Source organism: Podarcis vaucheri (genome assembly GCF_965113315.1).
Source record: "Podarcis vaucheri genome assembly, chromosome: 6".
NCBI classification, from domain to species: domain Eukaryota; kingdom Metazoa; phylum Chordata; class Lepidosauria; order Squamata; family Lacertidae; genus Podarcis; species Podarcis vaucheri.
The window spans coordinates 42,465,961-42,488,135 of NC_138764.1; the positions used below are offsets into that span (position 1 = coordinate 42,465,961).

At 47.2% G+C, this 22,175-nt stretch overlaps 1 protein-coding gene across 3 annotated transcripts in view; it reads left to right on the top strand.

Moving 5' to 3' along the window:
• The window catches only part of NEGR1 (neuronal growth regulator 1), a 474,712-nt gene that overhangs the window by 320,422 nt on the left and 132,115 nt on the right, over positions 1-22,175 (top strand). For all 3 annotated transcript variants that reach the window (XM_082227304.1, XM_082227303.1, XM_082227305.1), the window contains exon 4: positions 14,503-14,634. In XM_082227304.1, coding sequence (XP_082083430.1) covers positions 14,503-14,634 — 132 coding nt within the window. The remainder of the gene's footprint in view (positions 1-14,502; positions 14,635-22,175) is intronic.

The following is a 22,175-nucleotide window of genomic DNA, read 5'->3' on the forward strand; positions in this document are numbered from 1 at the left end:
ACTTCTGGCAAACCAGAACCATGCACGGAAACGCTGTTTAACTTCCCGCAGGAGCGGTACCTATTTCTCTACTTGCACTTGACGTGCTTTCAAACTGCTAGGTTGGCAGGAGCTGGGACCGAGCAACGGGAGCTCACCCTGTTGTGGGGATTCGAACTGCCGACCTTCCGATTGGCAAGCCCTGGGCTCTGTGGTTTAGATCACAGTGCCATCCGCATCCCTACACATAAGGTGGAGGGGTGCTGATTTTTGGTGTCCCACAGGGTGCTGCTAAAATTCATAATTTGAACAAAGGCCCTTCACTCTCTAGTTCCTAAAGTGGTTCAGAGTTGGTGTCCTGGACAGTAAATGGATAGCAGGAATAGATTGCAATAAACTTTGCTGGAAAATATGAGGAAATTAAATTGCACTAAATTCTACAATGGAGCCCAAGTCTGCAATGCCCTACAATGGTAGAAAAGTAATATAAATTCAAATAAAGCAATAATACACGATACAGAGATACATGTTATGTCATTTCAGAGCTATAGATCATCAGTATTCAAGATAGGAATGACTCATACTGCAGAGCAGAGAGTACAACCCGTGACATGGGCAAAATAAATAAATAGGGAGTTGACTGTTTTCTTTGCTCAAAATAAGCATGTTTAAAGGCAATCTGATAATTAAAAAATGCAAAAGCCATGAAAGATCTTTAAGTAACAAATTTCACAGTTTGCATCATCTGGCAATAATACCAAATTCACAGGTATTACACATCTCTTTGGGCTATGGATCGTCTTAACCCAGGGGTCAGCAAACTTTTTCAGCAGGGGGCTGGTCCACTGTCCCTCAGACCTTGTAGGGGGGCAGACTATTTTTGGGGGGAGGGGGGAATAAACGAATTCCTATGCCCCACAAATAACCCAGAGATGCATTTTAAATAAAAGCACACATTCTACTCATGTAAAAACACCAGGCAGGCCCCACAAATAACCCAGAGATGCATTTTAAATAAAAAAACACATTCTACTCATGTAAAAAAGCACTGATTCCTAGACCATCCACGGACCAAGTACAGAATGATCTGTACTTGATCATTCTCATGTTCATTCATTTGTTAATGTATGAAAATTCACAGATAATACCCAACAATGCCTTCATCACGTTTCCGAGGCCTCTGGGCAGTAATCATGCTCCCCTCAAAGAATGTCATGGCTCCCCTCAAAGAATCCTGGGAACCGATAAACAATAAAATAAATATGATTCTTGTGACGGAAAACCATGCCCATTTAGCCTATGAATTTTTGGGTTCAAGCAGGACATTTAACTAATTTGAGGTTGGGACCCTATACACACTTACCTGGGAGTAAGCCCTATTGATCTCAGTGGGTCTTGCTTCCAAGTAGCCATGCATATAATTGAGCTGTAAATGGCTTTATTAGACGATCTCCTCTTCTTCAGCAAGATTGATTTTTCATGACTCACTCAAATATGAGCATTAATCCACATTTCTTATTTAATTAACTGCTACTGAGCAATTGCTTTTACTGTTACTGTTAGTCCAGTTTTATGCACTGCTTTGTAAATATCAGTACAGTTCAACTTCAACTATATAGGTATAAGATGCAGATATATGTCCCATGATGGAAAACCATGTCTATTTAGGATCTAGATTGCTTGCTTGTGAGTCCAGGCATTCTTACATTATATTGCACTTTTATTTATGATGACAAATGAACTGGCAACATGCGTGAACGCGGCATCTGGAGAGTTCTCTCTTTGCTTTGGACTTGGTTATGTTCATTTATGTATGTTAAAAACACAGCATAAGATAGCAGACAAGGGTGGGGAAGAGACATAAAGTGCTTGCAGACCCATGCCCACAATAAGAAGTAAATTCAGAGGAGTGAATGGGGAGGGAACTTACAGTGCATTGGATTGAGCTGCAAAGCTGTAGCCCTGTGCCCACTTACCAGAGGTTTCCCACTGAACTCAGACTAAAGGTGAATTAGATTGTGCTGTAAAAGAAGTACTTAGATTAACATCCTCCTAATGCTTATCTTTCTCTTACACTCAGCATTTCCTGGCTATTCTCTTTTCTATACACTCTGAAGCCCTCCCTCTGCCTTGTGCTTCCTCCAAAGGATGGGGAAGTAATATTGTAGTTCCTATGCAAAGTTAACTTCTGAACATGTGGCTTCCTTCCTCTACCATAAAACACAAGTGTTTAAGGGTGAAGAAAGATGTGTGTGTGCCAGGGGTGAGGAACACACATAACAACTTGATACATCTCTTTTCAGACCTGTACTTGGGACAAATATTCTAGTTCCCCACATCCAGAGTTAGCCCCAACTGATTTTTCCTGCCACCCAAATTCAGGAGTTTATAAATGCCTTGTGCTGCCTAAACAAATCTGCTGAGCGTGATAGCGACTCTTCTATATGATGTTCTTTGCAGCACATAATTTTAATAGATTACTATGGCATCTTCAAATAACATACACCCACGTGCGTTTTTGTTCTAAGAAACTCTGACAGACACTAATAACAGCTCTAATAAGAACTGTTGCAGGCACTCTTGGCAACTTTTCTTTCTTTCTTTTTTACATTGCATTTCATTTCTGTAAGTATTTGCTATTCAGTGTCCTCTCGCTCTCGCTTATTCCTCCATTGGCACCCTTTGCAGTAGCAGTCTTTTGTACAAGGTACACCCATTTTCCCTGCAGTTATTGTTTCTGGTGATATTTTTCAACTGGACTGATGACTGCTTCCTCAAGCTGGCAAGTTACGCTGCTTGTGCGGTAGCGCTATGCTGGCCTCTGAAGCCTGTCACTTCTGTCAATATTGGAGTGGCAGCAGTATTGACCTTGGCTGGAGCCGAATGTTGCTGCTCTCAAGGCTGCAAAGCAAATTCTACCAGCATTACAATCCTAGAGGCAGATCAAAATTTGAAGGCTGGGAAAAACCCTAATGTGCAGAGTTGAACTGTACCATGTTCATTATTTGCTTCCCTCATTCAACGAAGTTCAGAATTAAATGTGCCACCAAGACCCCATTCTGCACTGTACATTCACAGCAGTATCATACCACTTAAAAGAGTCACGGCTTCCCCCCAAGAATCCTGGGAGCTGTTGTTTGTCAACAGCGCCGAGAGTTGTTAGGAAACACCCACCCACCCCTGAGATATAATTCCCTGGTTATGGGATCGTTACATCACTTTGGAAACTGCAGCTCTGCAGGTCTCTGCCTATTCCCACAACCCCCACCCAGTGTAAAGGGCTTTGGATTGCTCTGTAAATCCCCCATACCAACCTTCAGAGTTTTAAGAGGTGCTTTGAATTCTGAGGTATGACATCCACTTCATAGGCCCATTTGCAAACAATGTCATGCAATCCATCCTATTTGTAGACAAAGAAACTGGGAGAGCCAGCAGTTCCTCAGGTGTTGGGCTCACCATCAGCAGTGTGCTCCTCAGAGCAAGGGCTAATTCAGAAGACATTCACCTTTTATATTTTCCTGTCTTTTTTGTTGTTGCTGCTGCTGCTGCTGTTGTTACTGCTGCTGCTGCTGCCATTGAAACAGGCAATACCAACAACTTGCATGGAAAATACTGAGGAAAATACTGAGGAAAATACAATCTTTAAATAATCTTTCCAACAATACTATACTAGCTACTATGGACGTGGAATCTCTGTATACCAACATCCCACACAACGATGGTTTACAAGCTATAAGGAACACCATTTCAGATAAAACCACAGCGGACCTTGCCACCAAACTCTGCCACTTTGTCCTTACCCACAACAACTTCAAATTCGGTGATGACCTGTTCCTTCAGATCAGCGGCACAGCAATGGGCACCCGCATGGCCCCACAGTATGCCAACATCTTCATGGCAGATTTAGAACAACGTTTCCTAAACTCCTACCCACTCAAACCTCTCTTGTACCTGCGATACATTGACGATATTTTTATCATCTGGACACATGGTCAACAGACCCTGGACACCTTTCACCAGAAATTCAATGATTTTCACCCCACAATCAACCTTACAATGAATCAATCTATGCAAGAAATACATTTTTTGGACACTACTATAAAAATACAGGATGGATGCATAGACACCACCTTATACCGTAAACCAACTGACCGACAAACATATCTACATGCCTCTAGCTACCATCCCAAACATACCTGTCAGGGGTTCAGGAGCAGAGACGCAGAGAAGGGAGGAAGCAGAGAGCGAGGGGGAGGAATCCGAAGGGAAAATGAGTGATGATGACGACCCGAGATCTCCAAGCCTAAGCAGTGAGTCAGAGGACTCCCAAAAGGGAGCCCCAGTGAGCAGAGCAAGGGGGGGATCCGGGGGGACACCCCAGGAGGAAGGGAACAGAGGAGATTCAGAGAGTAGCAGCTGGAAGTCGGGACCCACGCTCATAACTGAGGGCGGCAGCAGCTGGAAGTCGGGACCCACGCTCAAGACTGAGAGCAGCAGGGAGGAAGGTAGCCAGGCATCGGGTTCCGGAGGCTGTCAGCAGGAGGGAGGGCACGAGTCAGGGGTGGTCACGCCCTCCTCAGAGAGCGAGGCAACGGTTAAGAGGAAAGTAGAGAGTTGGGCGCGCGCGCCAAGTTTAAATGCAGCGGAAGCCGGAGCAGTAAGCAGCCCGGAGAGTGAGCCAGGTCCCAAAGCCCGCCGCAAGGAGGCAGAAGGATCAGGGGGGTCAGCGTCAGAGGAGAGTAGAAGGGAGGAGGCCCAGGGGGGCAGAAGGACCCAGAGACGTAGGGAGAGGCGAAGGAGGTGGAGCAAGGCTAGGGTATTAAGCTGGTGTGCAAGAGGCGGGGACTCAGACGGGTCTTCGCCGACCTAGGGCAGAAGGTGTAGAGCTGCACGCTGCAGTTCGGAAATGAAACCTGTAACTTAATAAAGACTCTTATAAAGTGAACGCTGGCGGACTTGGTCCTATGTGAGCTGGGACTGGGTGGCAGCTCTGACAGTAAGACCCGTCTCATAAAAGCTTCGGACACCTGATATCTCGCAGCGGAGAGAGAGGCAGCTGGAGGAGGGGATCGGTGTTTGGGAGCAAGCTCACGACGGTTAGCAGAGATGACGGAAGCAGAGAAAGTTGCAGCGCTGCAACAGGCAGTTACCCAATTGAACGCGGAGGTACTGGCATCCAAGGAGAGGGAGGAGGATGCGGCAGCCGCCTACAGAGATCTCCACGCCAGGTTTGAAGCATGGGTTAAACACGGGCAGCCAGGACCCAGACCGGAGGGGGTTGGGTTGGCACGGAGAGCAGGAGGGCTTGTGGCTCACTTCGATGGGAATTTACAACAGTACCCCAATTTTCGAGCAGACGTAATGTGCGCACTGCAACTGCTGGCAAAAGACTTTAGAGATGAGGAAGAGAAAGTGGGGTTCATACTATCCCATTTGCATGGGGATGCTAAAGCGTGGCTACGCAATTTGTGGAGGGATAAAGATCCGGCGCTTCAGAATGCAGATGCCTTTATCAAAGCGATGGATGCGTGTTTTTTGTCTACTATTGATGTGGATCTTGCCCGACGGGAGATTCATGGACTGAAACAAGGGAGGGCAAGCGTCCGGCAGTACCACGCCCGCTTTTTTGCGCTGGTCAGTGCCTTAGAGTGGGACCGGGATTCGCCCCCTGTCAGAGACCTGTTCTGGGAGGGTCTAAGCTCAGCGGTCAAGGATGAAATTGCAAGGGGGGAGAGGCCCCGAAGCACGCAGGAGGTGGTCCAAAGGGCGCTGACTGTGGGGGTGAGGCTGGAAGAACGTCCCTGGTGCAGAGATGAAGGACGTGGAGGGCGCGATGCAGCGAGAAGTTTCTCTTTCGTTCCAAGAGAAGCAGCGCGTGAGCAATCCACACCTCCGCCAGGAGGGGGAGGGGAACCGATGGAGGTTGGAGGTGCAAGGGCTCAGTCAGCAGCCAGAGCCCTAGCACCGACAGCAGTGAAAGCGAAGCCTCCTAGAGGGAACAGGAAGTGTTACATCTGCGAGGATCCAGGCCATTTGGCGAAAGAGTGTCCCCGGAGGCTCCACAAGCACACTGCAGCCTCAGCAATGGTGACTGCAGCAACGCAGCAAGGAGAACCACAGCAGGGAAACGACGATGTCTGGCTGGAGACAGAGGCACTGGGGCCCAGCCAGACGCATCAGTGAAGCAGTCCCCAGCGATCTTGCAACCCACGGACCCCCTCCCACCCAAACCAGTAGTGCAGCTCACAGCATCTCTCCAGCTACCCGATGGCGTCACTATCGAAGTACCGCTTTCTGTGGATTCTGGAAGCAACGCAGACTTTATAGCGCAGGATTTTGTGGAGCAGCACGCTATACAGCTACTGCCTGCCACTCTGCCCCTGCAAGTCGTCACAGTGGATGGCAGAGAGTTGCTAGGGGGGCAGGTGGTGAAGCAAACGCCACCGATGGTGATGCGCCTTGGCAACCACAGGGAAGTCATCAGTTTTAATGTCACCCAACTGTCGGACACGCCCATTGTGTTGGGCATGAGTTGGCTGGACAGGCACAGTCCGACACTGGCTTGGTACCAGAGACAGCTGATCTTCGGCTCCTCTTATTGCGCAGAACACTGCATCCTGCCCAGACAGGAGGGAGAGGAGGAGGAATCACAACTGCAGTTGGGAACGTTGCAAGCAGTCCCCCACAAATACGCAGACTTTCTGGAGGTCTTCTGCGAGAAAGAGGCTGACAAGCTACCACCGCACAGGCAATATGACTGCAAGATTGACCTCCTACCAGGGGCGACGCTGCCGAAAGGGAAGCTGTATTCCATGTCTGAGGACGAATTACAGGAACTCAAACAGTTCATAGATCACAATTTGCAGCGCGGTTTCATCCGGGAGTCCAGGGCAGTAGGGGGCAGTCCTGTTTTCTTCGTGAAGAAGAAGGACACGCCCCAGAAAAGACTGGTGGTGGATTTTCGCCTCTTAAACAAGATGACCAAGCCTTCTGATTTCCCCATGCCCAGGATTGACGACCTGCTAGCGACGGTGCGCAAGGGACGCGTGTTCACCAAGTTGGACCTGCGAGGTGCGTACAATCTCATCCGCATGAGGGAGGGCGATGAGTGGAAGACAGCCATGTTCACGCCTCTGGGCACCTACGAATACAGAGTGATGCCGTTTGGATTGCAAAACGGTTCTCACTGTTTCCAAGCTTTCATGCATCATGTGTTGGCGGGACTCCTTTACAAGAAGTGCGTCTGCTTTCTGGATGACATCCTGATATTCTCAGACTCGCAGCAAGCCCATGACCAAGATGTTCGGGAGGTACTGAAGAGGCTGCAGCAGCATAGACTGTACGCCAAACTGGAGAAGTGCCAGTTCGACACGACGGAGGTGGATTTCTTGGGTTACAAGTTGTCGGACAAGGGGCTAGCCATGGACAGCGCCAAGGTTCGTGCGGTGTTGGATTGGAAGAGCCCGCGCAATCGGAAGGAGGTCCAGCGGTTTGTCGGCTTCGCCAACTTCTATCGCAAGTTTATCAAGGGGTTCGCGATGCAGACGGCGGCCATTACGGACACGCTAAGCTCCAAGAAAAAGAAATTCATCTGGACGGAGCAGGCGGAGCAGTCCTTTCAGGCACTCAAGCGTCTCTTCGCGTCGGAAGAGCAACTGCTGCATATCGACCCCAGCAAACCGATGCGGGTAGAGACAGACGCGTCCGATAGAGCAGTGGGAGCTATCCTGCTGCAAAGGGACCCACAGGGGGTCTGGAGGCCGGGAGCGTTCTACTCCAGAAAGCTCAGCAAGTCGGAGCAGAACTACACCATCTGGGACAGGGAGTTGCTGGCCATTCATGCAGCTTTCAAGGCGTGGAGGCACTTCCTGATCGGCGCCAAGCACACGGTGCAGGTCTGCACGGATCACAAGAATCTGGAGCACTGGCGCACGGCTCAGTTCCTGAACCAGAGGCAGATACGTTGGGCGGAGTTCTTTGCTGACTTCAATTTCCGAATAGAGTACGTCCCAGGCGACACCAACGTCATGGCGGATGCACTGTCCCGCAAACCGCAATACCTCGAAGAGGCGACGCCAGCGGCAGCCATGCACATCTTCGCGCCAACAGCGTGGGCGTGCGCTTCAGCCACAGTAGACCTGGATGCGGTGCGGCGGGCGTTGCAGGACGACTCCTTCGCGCGGGCGAAGATGGCAGAGGTGCACAAGGGCACGGCGAAGGGCGACGAGTTCCAGATACGAGACGGCTTGCTCTTACGTAAAGGGGCCATCTACGTGCCGGGAGACGAACTTCGCGCCAGGGTACTGCAGCAGCTGCACGACGCACCCACGGCCGGGCACTTTGGCACGGAAAAAACGGTGGAATTAGTCGCAAGGGACTTTTGGTGGCCCAGACTGAGAGGGGAAGTCGCGGACTACGTTGCGAGGTGCGACACCTGCCAGAGGGCCAAACCGGTGCACAAACCACCGGCGGGACTGCTGGAACCGCTGCAAACGCCGTTTGAACCGTGGGAGAGAGTGGCCCTGGACTTTGTTACGGATCTACCCAGCTCGAGAGGCAAGACAGCTGTACTAGTGGTGGTGGACTTGTTCACCAAGATGGCACATTTCATTCCGTGTGCGAAGGTGGCCACGGCGGAACAAACCGCCAAACTGTTCATAGATCACGTGTTCAAAGTGCATGGTCTGCCGCGGTCTATCCTGTCCGACCGCGGGCGCCAGTTCGTCTCGAATTTCTGGCAGAAGCTGATGAGTTTTCTAAATGTCAAGGTCGATCTGGCATCAGCAAGACACCCGCAGACCAACGGGCAAGCAGAGAGGGTCAATGCCATCATGCAGCAGTACCTGAGATGCTATGCCAATCAACAACCTGCGACCTGGGTGGATTACCTGCCGCTCGCCGAGTTCGCTTACAACAACACGAAGCACGTGTCCACAGGGGTGACGCCGTTCTTCGCCAACAATGGGAGGAATCCCAGAACCTTCCCGGGACGGGAGAGAGTGGGGGACGGAGAACCACAGACGGCGGACGCGTTCGCGTCAGAGTTGCAGGCGGTACACGATCAACTCAGACGGCAGCTGGAGCTAGCTAAGCACGCCTACAAGGTGCAAGCTGACAAGCACAGGCGGGTTGGCGAAGAGATCCAAGTGGGAGACTGGGTCTGGTTGGCAGCCCACGCAGTGCCGACCAGGTCACTAGCCAAGAAGAAGTTGGGGCACAAGCAAATTGGTCCGTACCAAGTCGAAGCACAGATCAACCCGGTAGCCTTCCGACTGGTGCTGCCGGAGGGTTCCAGAATGCATCCGGTGTTCCACAGGTCGGTGCTCACTCCCTACAAGGCACCTCACAGATTCCAGGAGCCAGGGACGGCACCGAGTCCGTTCCAGGAGCGGACGGAGACGCGAGGGGTGACGCAGCAAGACCCCATCAACGAGGTCACGGAGATTTTGGACTCCAGATGGGGGGAAGAGGGAGTCGAATACCTCCTAGCCAGAGAGGGCACCCGGGCCAGCGCCAATAGCTGGGTGCCAGACTACGCTTTGGAGGAACCCCTGCTCAAGGACGAGTTTCATGCCCTTTTCCCACACAGACCCATGCCAGCGAGCTTCTTCGACGACTGGCTGTTCACGCCCACACTTTCTTCCAGCACGTTCCATGGATTCGACTCGGACGGGGAACCCGCACTGAGCACCCGTTCCCCAGAAGGATCGCCGGCGGGTGCGGCGTCAGACACCTCGTATTGGTGGGACGATCGACCGGAGGAGCAATGGCGCCGGAAGTGGCTGGAGATGCCAGGTCGAGCGACCGACGCAGAGACTGACATGGACGTGTTCGGGGAGGACCTTGGGTTCGAGCACGGCGGTACAGAGATGGAAGCGGAACAGGTCAACGTCGGCGACCGCGAGGAGGAAGACTCGGAGGTCTTCAGTTGGCGGCCAACCACGGGGAGCGAACTGTATCCGGCATTCCCTCCCGTGATGATGGAGCACCCAGCACCCACACCTGAAAGCGGGGAGGGGGGAAGGGGGGGCTTCGAGGGGGGGATGGATGTCAGGGGTTCAGGAGCAGAGACGCAGAGAAGGGAGGAAGCAGAGAGCGAGGGGGAGGAATCCGAAGGGAAAATGAGTGATGATGACGACCCGAGATCTCCAAGCCTAAGCAGTGAGTCAGAGGACTCCCAAAAGGGAGCCCCAGTGAGCAGAGCAAGGGGGGGATCCGGGGGGACACCCCAGGAGGAAGGGAACAGAGGAGATTCAGAGAGTAGCAGCTGGAAGTCGGGACCCACGCTCATAACTGAGGGCGGCAGCAGCTGGAAGTCGGGACCCACGCTCAAGACTGAGAGCAGCAGGGAGGAAGGTAGCCAGGCATCGGGTTCCGGAGGCTGTCAGCAGGAGGGAGGGCACGAGTCAGGGGTGGTCACGCCCTCCTCAGAGAGCGAGGCAACGGTTAAGAGGAAAGTAGAGAGTTGGGCGCGCGCGCCAAGTTCAAATGCAGCGGAAGCCGGAGCAGTAAGCAGCCCGGAGAGTGAGCCAGGTCCCAAAGCCCGCCGCAAGGAGGCAGAAGGATCAGGGGGGTCAGCGTCAGAGGAGAGTAGAAGGGAGGAGGCCCAGGGGGGCAGAAGGACCCAGAGACGTAGGGAGAGGCGAAGGAGGTGGAGCAAGGCTAGGGTATTAAGCTGGTGTGCAAGAGGCGGGGACTCAGACGGGTCTTCGCCGACCTAGGGCAGAAGGTGTAGAGCTGCACGCTGCAGTTCGGAAATGAAACCTGTAACTTAATAAAGACTCTTATAAAGTGAACGCTGGCGGACTTGGTCCTATGTGAGCTGGGACTGGGTGGCAGCTCTGACAATACCAAACAGTCCATTTTATATAGCCAGGCACTACATTACAGCCGCATCTGTTCCAATTCTACAGACAGAGACTCTCACCTAAGAGATCTACAGCAAACCTTTTCAGAACTAAAATACCCAGCAGATGAAGTTAGACAACAGATCAACAGAGCCAGACTGATACCCAGAGAGAACTTGCTGCGAGACAGACCCAAAAAAGAAAATAACAGAACACCACTAGTCATCACATACAGCTCCCAAGTTAAAACAGTTCAACGCATCATCAGAGATCTACAACCTCTCCTGGACAATGACAGTTCTCTTTCTCAAGCTCTGGGAGGAAGACCTTTCATTGCCTACAGACAGCCACCCAATCTTAAACAACTCCTAACCCACAATAATACTACAACCAGACTTAACACGGACACTGGCACCAGAGCCTGCAATAAACCCAGATGCCAACTTTGCTGCCACATACACCATTACTGGCCCCAACAACATCACACATACCATCTCGGGACTATTTAATTGCTCATCGTCTAACATTGTGTATGCCATCAAATGCCAACAGTGTCCTTCAGCTCTCTATATTGGACAAACAGGCCAAACCTTACGCCAAAGAATAAACGGACATAAATCTGACATCAAGAATCACAAAACAGAGAAACTAGTAGGAGAACACTTCAATCTCCCAGGACATTCTATACAAGATCTCAAAGTAGCCGTTTTACTACAAAGGAATTTCAGAAATAGACTGGAAAGAGAAGCTGCTGAATTGCAACTCATTACCAAACTTAAAACAATGGAGAGACCTGGTCTGAACAGAGACATTGGATTCTTATCTCATTATACATGACTAAGCCATTTTTCACCTTCTCACCCCTTGCCTTTTCCTGTAAGACCTATTACAGTCGTTAAGAGTCGTCAACAGGCTCATCTCAGCTATCTGCCAATCTCCGATTCCCACCACCCTTCTGAGTAATACCCCTCCCCACCTTCTCACTATATAGAAGGATCTGGCAACTTCTGTTTCAGTGTATCTGAAGAAGTGTGCATGCACACGAAAGCTTATACCAAGAACTAACTTAGTTGGTCTTTAAGGTGCTACAGGAAGGAATTTTTTTATTTTAACTTGCATGTTGGCAGCTTGGACACATTTCACACCCTCCATAATTCCCCTGACCTGCTTCCATTCCAGTGCATTGTGAGGGGGATATAGTGGGGAATATTCATAAAATATTCTGCATAGGAATATAGGAAGCTGCCTTATACTGAGACAGACCATAGGCCCATCTATCTCAATACTGTCTGCACTGGCTGGCAGTGGTTTTCCGGGTTTCAGACAGGGTTCTCTCCCAGCCCTACCTAGAAATAACAGGGATTGAACCAGGGACCATCTACAAACTAAGGCCCAGGGGCCGGATCTGGCCCAACTGCCTTCTAAATCCAGCCTGTGGATGGTCCAGGAATCGCATGTTTTTACATCAGTAGAATGTGTGCTTTTATTTAAAATGCATCTCTGGGTTATTTGTGGGGCATAGGAATGCGTTCTCTCTTTTTTTCAAAATTTAGTCCGGCCCCCCACAAGGTCTGAGGGACCGTGGACCGGCCCCCTGTTGAAAAAGTTTGTTGACCCCTGGTCTACATGCAAGGCTCATGCTCTGCCACTGAAGCGTGGCCTTTTCCTAAAATTGCCTTCTTTTTCTTGGGCCATGGGTGGGCGGGTTCTATTAAGAGAAAAATATCACATTTCCCCCACAGAAAAATACCATCTGAGGAATTTTGGATCCAAGCGTATTTTTTGCTTTTTCCACACACACACACACACACACACACACACACACACACACACCCATCTGCTGCAATTTAATGCAATGCAGTGCTGCGAAACTCACTTGCTACTTCTCAGTAGGAACCTGATACCAGTATAACATAGCAAAGTGTATTCAAATACTGCTGCAACGGCATATGAAAACAGAGCATTTTTTACTAGGCCACACTACTTTCAAGCAATGCAAAATGTAGCTTTTATTCCATTCTGGCTGGTAACATATGCTTCATTTCAAATTGATAGTAAATAATATTTTCCTGGAAATTCATTCGCCCTAGCAGAATGTAACAGCAGCCAACCACATAAACAGGAACAGCTGGCTCTTTAGCAGAAGCTTACCTTTCATAATATATTCCTTCCAAGTGAAACAGAAAAGGAGAAAACAGCATCACTCCACTGTATTTTGTTGTATCCTATTAATTGATTTCCCTGCCTCTGCCTTTCCTCATTTTTAATTATGATTTGGCAGGCATATTTTGTTTTTTTGCATTGGTGCTCCCATTTATGCTTTGAAACACTTGAAATAAGGTCCCAGTCCTGTGCTGGGAGTAGATATGGGGGAGAAATTCAAATAACATTTAAAGCCAAATCTATCAAATTCACACCTTCCGAAACAATATAAGAACTGCATGAAAGTGCACTTACTTGAATTTTTTGATGCAGTCTTCTGAGCAATGTTTACAAAAATGCATATATTAGGGGAAAGTGTGAATAAAAATGAAAATAACATTAAAATGCATATTAGGCAAACACGCTTGCAAAAAATGTGCACATTAGTCAAAATTGCTTACAGAAATATTCTTCTTGAAAGAAATTCACTCTAGAATGCTGCTGGATTTTCATGCAGGATTTTCGTTTGGAAGTGAATGTAAGTATGCAAAAATAAGAAAGCGAGAGAACCAAAATTGACAGATTCATCCCTACTGAGGTAGTGGATTGTGCTTCTGCCTGGCTTGGGGAGGGAGGCACGATGCTCTGATGGGGTCCAAGAGCCCTTCCACCACCTTCCCTAAGCCTGAGGCACAATGTCACACACATACAACATCTGCCCCTCCTCACTCTCGCAAGCTGGTGCCTCTGGCCCTAACTGTTCCCCTACGGAAAATTTCACCACACGCCACTGCTGAGCCCCACCTCTTGTGCATCAGTGCGGTGTACATTGGCTGAAGCCACACCAGGAAATCTTGGCATGGTTGCAAAGGCCTGCTGTCACCAGAACCCTTTGAGTCCGGCAGCTGAGCAGGAATTCTCTTGGCCTGTGTCTTGATTTTGAATGCAGGCATTCATAAATTGAATGTACAGGCTTGTATACACATTTAACCCTGGACTAGAACACAATGGATATCGGAGCTGTTAACAGAACATTGCGATTCAGAAGCTTTAGTCAAAACGAAATGCCTTTCCACAGCAAATATTTGAAACGTGTGTCAGCTTTTTTTCTAGGTAAGGCGGAACCTTATGTTTTGTAAAAGTCAATATGAACTGAAGCATAATGGTGAATTTTCATCTATCCCGCTAGAGGACTGTTCAACTCAATTGCAAAATGGGCATAGATTTATTTGATGTATGCCAAGGTTAGGTAACTCTAATCAATTATAAAGAGACGGTGTATATCGCTTCTTGTGATAGTCATTGTTACAGTATTGCTACCTTATGTGAGGCTGTGCAATGTGCAGTTGTTTTCAGCACATGGGAGAAGGGGTGAAAGATGTAATCGTTTGTCACCTTGATTTCAGGAATAGTTCTGTCAGCAGTTTCCTGCAACAAGTTGGTTGTTTTTACCTGAATGGAGCTTCAATCAGCTCCAATGAAATTTCCTGTACACTCTTTTTAATCTCTCTCTCCCTCTCCCCTTTAATTTCAGCCAAACCATTTGAAAGTGGACAGTATTTGGACATCTATGGAATTACAAGAGACCAAGCTGGGGAATATGAATGCAGTGCTGAAAACGACGTCTCAGTCCCAGATGTGAAAAAAGTAAAAGTCACAGTAAACTGTAAGTTGCATGTGTTTTGGAGGGGGGGGGAATATTTGAAATGAAAGAGGTTGGTGAAAAACAGTGTGATGTAGAAGATGCATTCAGGTAGCTGTCAAATAGTGGCTATCTGTGATGTTAGTTGCGAGAGATTAGCACCATGGCAGCAGGTCCTGTGCAAAAGCAGTCATATTTGCCTTCACTGTTTTAACTTCTGTATGCATGCAAATGTATAGGTAGAAGATCTCTTATAATGGATGCCTGCCACCATGATGCTGCTTCCATGGGCATTCATTATACCCAGCTGAATGACTGGAAGGGGCCCATGTTGGAAGCCTTTGTCATCAGACCAAGAGCTTTGATCTTTCCTGGCAATCAGAAGGACTTATGTTTCATGCTCCTCCTCCTTTCTGTGACTGAAAAGGGGGTCTGACACCTGAGCATGCAATCCCTGGTAGCTTACCTGACTAGGTCTCAGTCTCAGACCTGGGCTCAAGTCCTGAAATCCTGGGAAACTCTGTAAATGGTCAGTAAATTGTCCACTACTTTAGTGCATCGTGTTTTTGACATGGCAAGTTTTATTTGTGCCTATTGGGTCCCTCCCTGGTCCAAAGACAGTGAGGTAAGCAGGACCAAGGGAACAGGTTTTGCCCCTTCCCTACTGAGTGTTAGCTCAAGACCAGGCTTCCTCAACCTCAGCCCTCCAGATGTTCTGAGGCTACAGTTCCCATCATCCCTGACCACTGGTCCTGCTAGCTAGGGATCATGGGAGTTGTAGGCCAAAAACAACTGGCGGGCCGAGGTTGAGAAAGCCTGCCCAAGACAGATCCCTTTAAGTGAGTGGTGCCCTTAACAGCTGTAGGGCCATGTTAAAGATGCACATTGCACCACCTGGAGGCCCCTGCAGCATATGGGCTCTTCTCCTGGTGCTCCAATTCATGTCACAGTGGGCACTTCACTAGACTAAATTTATTATTCGTATGTTCCAGAATACGATTTGCAATTCCATTCAGACAAACAAAATTATCATTTGGGTGCTTGGTGCTGCCTCGGATTGCTGCATTCCAGGTGGGGCTTTTACATTATGCCAATCCTGTGAGTTTTTCAGAGATACTACACCAGGATGTAGAAGGCTGAATGGACCCTTGATCACATCTCAGAAGGGCAGCTTTAAAAAAAAAAAATCTGTGTCCTTATAAACATCTGGGATACCTAAGTAAGTTTCTCTCCTTGCTGAGCTCTCCAGAACCTTATAACATACAACTTTAGTTTTTCTGCAAGGTGGACACTGGAAAGTTATTTTGGAAACAGGAACTAGGTCTGTTTTTTTAACTTCTCAGACACATGGTTTCAAGACTTCTGTTGCTCGGGGCTTTCTCTCAAATACCACTGTATTATTTCTTGTCCTTCTTTCATAGACAGTGTCACCTCCCATGTTGCTATAACTTAGTTTCAGTTCCTGGGCTTCTATTCAAAGGTCTGTATTGTGTGTAATATGCTTTCAACGCTATTATTAAATAAGGAAAACAATAAATAGCAATCCCAAGATGACACTGGCATTAAAAAAATGTGCTGAAGAAGTGAAGGATATTCTTAGAAGGCTTTTTCAAGAGGCAGTTGCCTGTCTCTACCTAGCAGCTCCTCACCTAGCCATTTCGTGTAAAATGCAGAAATACTGTCAACATCTGTTCCCTACTACAAGCAATGATTCATTCTGACTAGGCAGAAGAAGAACATTCAGCAGCATTTAAGGCTAAAACTTACTTGTATTGGGAGAGCATATGCTCTCTAGAGCTATAAAAACTACTGGTTGTATCTGATTTTCATTGGACTTTAAATGTAACATTAAGCACAACTAGAAGTTTAAAGCTCCAAAAGTGCTAACTTGGCTTTGGGAAGCAGGGGGGTGGACTCTAGGACTCTGTCACAGCCATCACAGCTCCATCCCAAAGCCCAGCTTTGGGAAGGCAGCCCGAGGGCTGGGGGCAAGTGTCAAATGTTGCTGAGGACCATGAAAAAAGGCCTCAAGGGCCATATGCAGCCACTCAAGCTGCAAGTTGGACCACCCTGCTATAGAATGATCTATGGAGCAGTAACAAATTCTGAGCATCCAGTTGCTATGTATTATGTTCTTGAGAGCAATTGCCTAATATTGTTAAGTGAATGTTGAACCTCTGAACTGGATCTGATTCTCTAAAATAGATGTTACCAAACTGTAGTCTGTGGACCGTCAGTGGTTCATGAGCTTCATACAGGTGGTCCATGGCATGTCTGGCTAACTCAGCAGTTAGTAGAGACACTCCATTGTCTCTCGAAACAGACAGATGCCAACAATATTTCTTATATTGTATTTTACTGCATTGCAATTTGAATTCTGTGGAATGCAAACTGCAATACAATGAAATGCAATAGCAGAATTAAAGGAAGCAATAACAAATGTAATAAAAATCAGACAGCATCTAGCACGGCACACTGCAATGGCTACAGCATGCAGGAAATAATCAAGTCATCATTACCAAGGGCATTAGCAATTTTCAAAAGATCTGCAGGGGGGGACTTGTGCCTTGTGCTTTAAAGCATAGCTGGTGGTCTGTAAACACCTCAGAATGCTCTGCTTTGCTGGCAAGTATATCATACTACTAGCAATGGGCTATCTCTGAGGATTCTTTTGGTCAAACTTGTTTCTTGATTATTGCCTGAAGCTGGAATAGGAGCAGATTGCCTTGAGCTGCCTCTGTGTAATGCAACTCTATGTTGGATGCACAGCCTGCATAAATCGAGTGGTTAGTACAGTATAGTGCCTCCTTATTTTCTGTTTGAATAATCCACAGCAGTATTAATGTAGACTATTTTTCATATCCTCCCTCCTCTTCTGTGAAGTCTGTGCAAATTTGCTAGCCATCCAACATGCTTAGGGTTCCTCTGTATTTGGAAGCTGACTACCTTTGATTATCACAAAAATAATAATTAATATTTCTCACTTGTGAGCATCCAAGAGACATTGCTGGCCACTTTAATAATTAATATTTCTCACTTGTGAGCATCCAAGAGACATTGCTGGCCACTTTGGGGGTGCAGTACTGGGCTGTAGTATTCTTGCTTAAATTCTCAGAAGATGGATATTGGCATATTTAGTCTTCATAGCAGACACATTGATCTCAAACCTCTTGAAACAGTCTCAGCTTCCATTAAAAACATGAAGTTCTATTGATTCAATTTCATCTTTTTCTTTTGAATGCATGCTATTGTAACAAATAAATTCCTCAGTATTTTTATGCACACAATCCCACCCAGAAGCTCAGATCTGTTCAGCTATTTGTTGGTGCAGAGGTGGGGCTTCTTAATGAAAAGTATTTGAGTATCCCTTCCCCCTCTCCTCACTGAATTTAAAAACTCCTGGTCTCTAAGAAGCTGATCAAATATATTCCAGTGTCTTCCATCCATTTTCTCTCTTTGCTTCTTTTACTCATATTGGAAAACAAAATCTCATACAGTTTGGCAGCAGAGTCTCATAACAGCACAGCATATTGTGTGTTCAGGTCTTGCACTTAAATCACAGTATATTGCTACTTGTATACCTCTGGTTCTCTGACACTGGAGAGTAAACTTTATTGCCTTGCCTGCTAGATGAAAAGAAGATTTTGAGTAAACTGCTGTATTAACAAGGGGAGAGAGTCCAACTGGGGGGAAAGATCATAGTCACTTGGTCCTTTGATGTGGAAATTGTGTATCATTTGCCACTCAGCTTCCTTTGGACACATTGAATAGGATTCTGATTTCATCTACACTGCTGTAAATCTGGAGTAACTGTCTAGAAATCAATGAAGTTACACCAGATTTATGGCAGTGTAGCAAAGTCCAATTTGTCCTAATGGCCTTGGTTCTACAATTGTAATTAAAGTAGCGGTAAATATTGATGGATGGTTGAGAGTGTACGTGTAAGCCATGATTCACTGACGAAGCTTCAACCAGCAGCAACTCCTGCAAGAGAGACATTGTGATCTCTGTATCATGCAAATGAGCATATGCCTGGCAAGAGAGTTAACTCATTAGGGTGGAGCAGCCATTACACCCACCAGATGTGCATTTAGCAGAACAGCTGCAGGCAGCAAAAAGCAGCTCAGAGTCGGAGAAATGATTTGTGGGTGTGTCTGCGTGTTCATTTTCAATGGATGTGTTTGTTTTCATGTTTGGAAACAAATTCCTATAATACCCCTAATCTACTTCATTGTTTTCGATGAGTCTAATTCTGAAAGTCATATTGCTAAAACTCGTGTGGTGGGGTATATTCCTGTATACTTAGCCCTTTGACACTCAGTTTGTTTGGTGGTTATGGGGAGATGCTGGACTTCTTGTTTCTATGCCAGTGAGATCCCTGGCTGCACCAGATGGTGCTTCTGGAATGGTACCCAAAGGGACTGTCAGGTTGCAGGCAGACCTGGAAATAGTAAAATGCTGACTACCCCAGGGTAGCAGAGGAAAAGCAGCCCAAGCAAGCTCTCTAAAGGAGAATGTGAAGGGTGGAAGGGAGCATGTTGTGTGAGAGGGCATATTGGCACCCCTCCCACAATATGGTTCTCTTGGGCTTCAGGAAGAGAGGCTGCCAGGGAGGAAGAGACTAGCAGTACAAGTGGAGCCCAAGAAAAGGAACTATTCTCTTTCACCTGCCTCTGGATTCCCTGCTTCTTCAGTTCATCCATAGACTCGCTTGAACCTCATAGTCAAGCCAGACACCATAATGCAGGCATGGCCAAACTTGGCCCTCCAGCTGTTTTGGGACTACAACTCCCATCATCCCTAGCTAACAGGACCAATGGTCAGGGGTAATGGGAATTGTAGTCCCAAAACAGCTGGAGGGCCAATTTGGGGCATGCCTGCCATAATGTTATTGTCATTTTAGCAAACTACCAGTATATCTAATTTGATTCAGTTCTGCTTTCAAATGACATTCCAGGCACCAAGTGACTTTTCTGATGGGCTTTATTCAAGGAAAATTCTTTGTCAAGTATTCTGAAACATACCTTGGGAGACTTCCCATTAGCAGCAATTGCCTCCATCCCTATTACTTCCCATGGTTTACCATCTACTATGTCCAACCATGGGACACTATGGCTTGTATCTAGTGTTAGTCCTATGTGGAGTATACTCATTGAAATTAATGAACATAACTAACTTGGGTCTATTAATTTCTGTAGGACTACTCTGAGTAGGGCTTCATTGGATACAGATCCCAGTTTATAAACAGAGAGAGGAATAAGCAGTGCCAACATTACCCATTAGACAGGAGGGAAGATCTGCAGAAACCAAAGTTGTTGTTGTTGTTTAGTCGTTTAGTCGTGTCCGACTCTTCATGACCCCATGGACCAGAGCACGCCTGCACTCCTATCTTCCACTACCTCCCGCAGTTTGGTCAGACTCATGTTTGTAGCTTCGAGAACACTGTCCAACCATCTCATTCTCTGTTGTCCCCTTCTCCTTGTGCCCTCCATCTTTCCCAGCATCAGGGTCTTTTCCAGGGAGTCTTCTCTTCTCATGAGGTGGTCAAAGTATTGCAGCCTCAGCTTCAGGATCTGTTCTTCCAGTGAGCACTCAGGGCTGATTTCCTTAAGAATGGATACGTTTGATCTTCTTGCAGTCCATGGGACTCTCAAGAGTCTCCTCCAGCACCATAATTCAAAAGCATCAATTCTTCGGCGATCAGCCTTCTTTGTGGTCCAGCTCTCACTTCCATACATCACTACTGGGAAAACCATGGCTTTAACTATACAGACCTTTGTTGGCAAGGTGATGTCTCTGCTTTTTAAGATGCTGTCTAGGTTTGCCATCGCCTTTCTCCCAAGGAGCAGGCGTCTTTTAATTTCGTGACTGCTGTCACCATCTGCAGTGATCATGGAGCCCAAGAAAGTAAAATCTCTCACTGCCTCCATTTCTTCCCCTTCTATTTGCCAGGAGGTGATGGGCCCAGTGGCCATGATCTTCGTTTTTTTGATGTTGAGCTTCAGACCATATTTTGCGCTCTCCTCTTTCACCCTCATTAAAAGGTTCTTTAATTCCTCCTCACTTTCTGCCATCAAGGTTGCTTCATCTGCATATCTGAGGTTGTTGATATTTCTTCCGGCGATCTTAATTCCGGCTTGGGATTCATCCAGCCCAGCCTTTCGCATGATGAACTCTTCATATAAGTTAAATAACCAGGGGGACAATATACAGCCTTGCCGTACTCCTTTCCCAATTTTGAACCAATCAGTTGTTCCATATCCAGTTCTAACTGTAGCTTCTTGTCCCACATAGAGATTTCTCAGGAGACAGATGAGGTGATCAGGCACTCCCATTTCTTTAAGAACTTGCCATAGTTTGTTGTGGTTGACACAGTCAAAGGCTTTTGCATAGTCAATGAAGCAGAAGTAGATGTCTTTCTGGAACTCTCTAGCTTTCTCCATAATCCAGCGCATGTTTGCAATTTGGTCTCTGGTTCCTCTGCCTCTTCTAAATCCAGCTTGCACTTCTGGGAGTTCTCGGTCCACATACTGCTTAAGCCTGCCTTGTAGAATTTTAAGCATAATCTTGCTAGCGTGTGAAATGAGTGCAATTGTGCGGTAGTTGGAGCATTATTTGGCACTTCCCTTCTTTGGGATTGTGATGTAGACTGATCTTCTCCAATCCTCTGGCCACTGCTGAATTTTCCAAATTTGCTGGCATATTGAGTGTAGCACCTTAACAGCATCATCTTTTAAAATTTTAAATAGTTCAGCTGGAATATCATCACTTCCACTGGCCTTGTTATTAGCAATGCTTTCTAAGGCCCATTTGACTTCACTCTCCAGGATGTCTGGCTCAGGGTCAGCAACCACACTACCTGGGGTATACGAGACATCCATTTCTTTCTGGCATAGTTCCTCTGTGTATTCTTGCCACCTCTTCTTGATGTCTTCTGCTTCTGTTAGGTCCTTTCCACTTTTGTCTTTTATTATGGTAATCTTTGTACAAAATGTTCCTTTCATATCTCCAATTTTCTTGAACAAATCTGGGGTTTTTCCCATTCTATTGTTTTCCTCTATTTCTTTGCATTGCTCGTTTAAGAAGGCCTTCTTGTCTCTCCTTGCTATTTTTTGGAAATCTGCATTCAATTTCCTGTATCTTTCACTATCTCCCTCGCATTTTGCTTGCCTTCTCTCCCCCGCTATTTGTAGGGCCTCGTTGGACAGCCACTTTGCTTTCTTGCATTTCCTTTTCATTGGGATGGTTTTAGTTGCTGCCTCTTGTATAATGTTACGAGCCTCCATCCATAGTTCTTCAGGCACTCTGTCCACCAAATCTAAATCCTTAAACCTGTTCCTCACTTCCACTGTGTATTCATAAGGGATTTGACTTAGATTGTATCTTACCAGCCCAGTGGTTTTTCCTACTTTCTTCAGTTTAAGCTTGAATTTTGCTATAAGAAGCTGATGATCTGAGCCACAGTCAGCTCCAGGTCTTGTTTTGGCTGACTGTATAGAGCTTCTCCATCTTTGGCTGCAGAGAATATAATCAATCTGATTTCGATGCTGCCCATCTGGTGATGT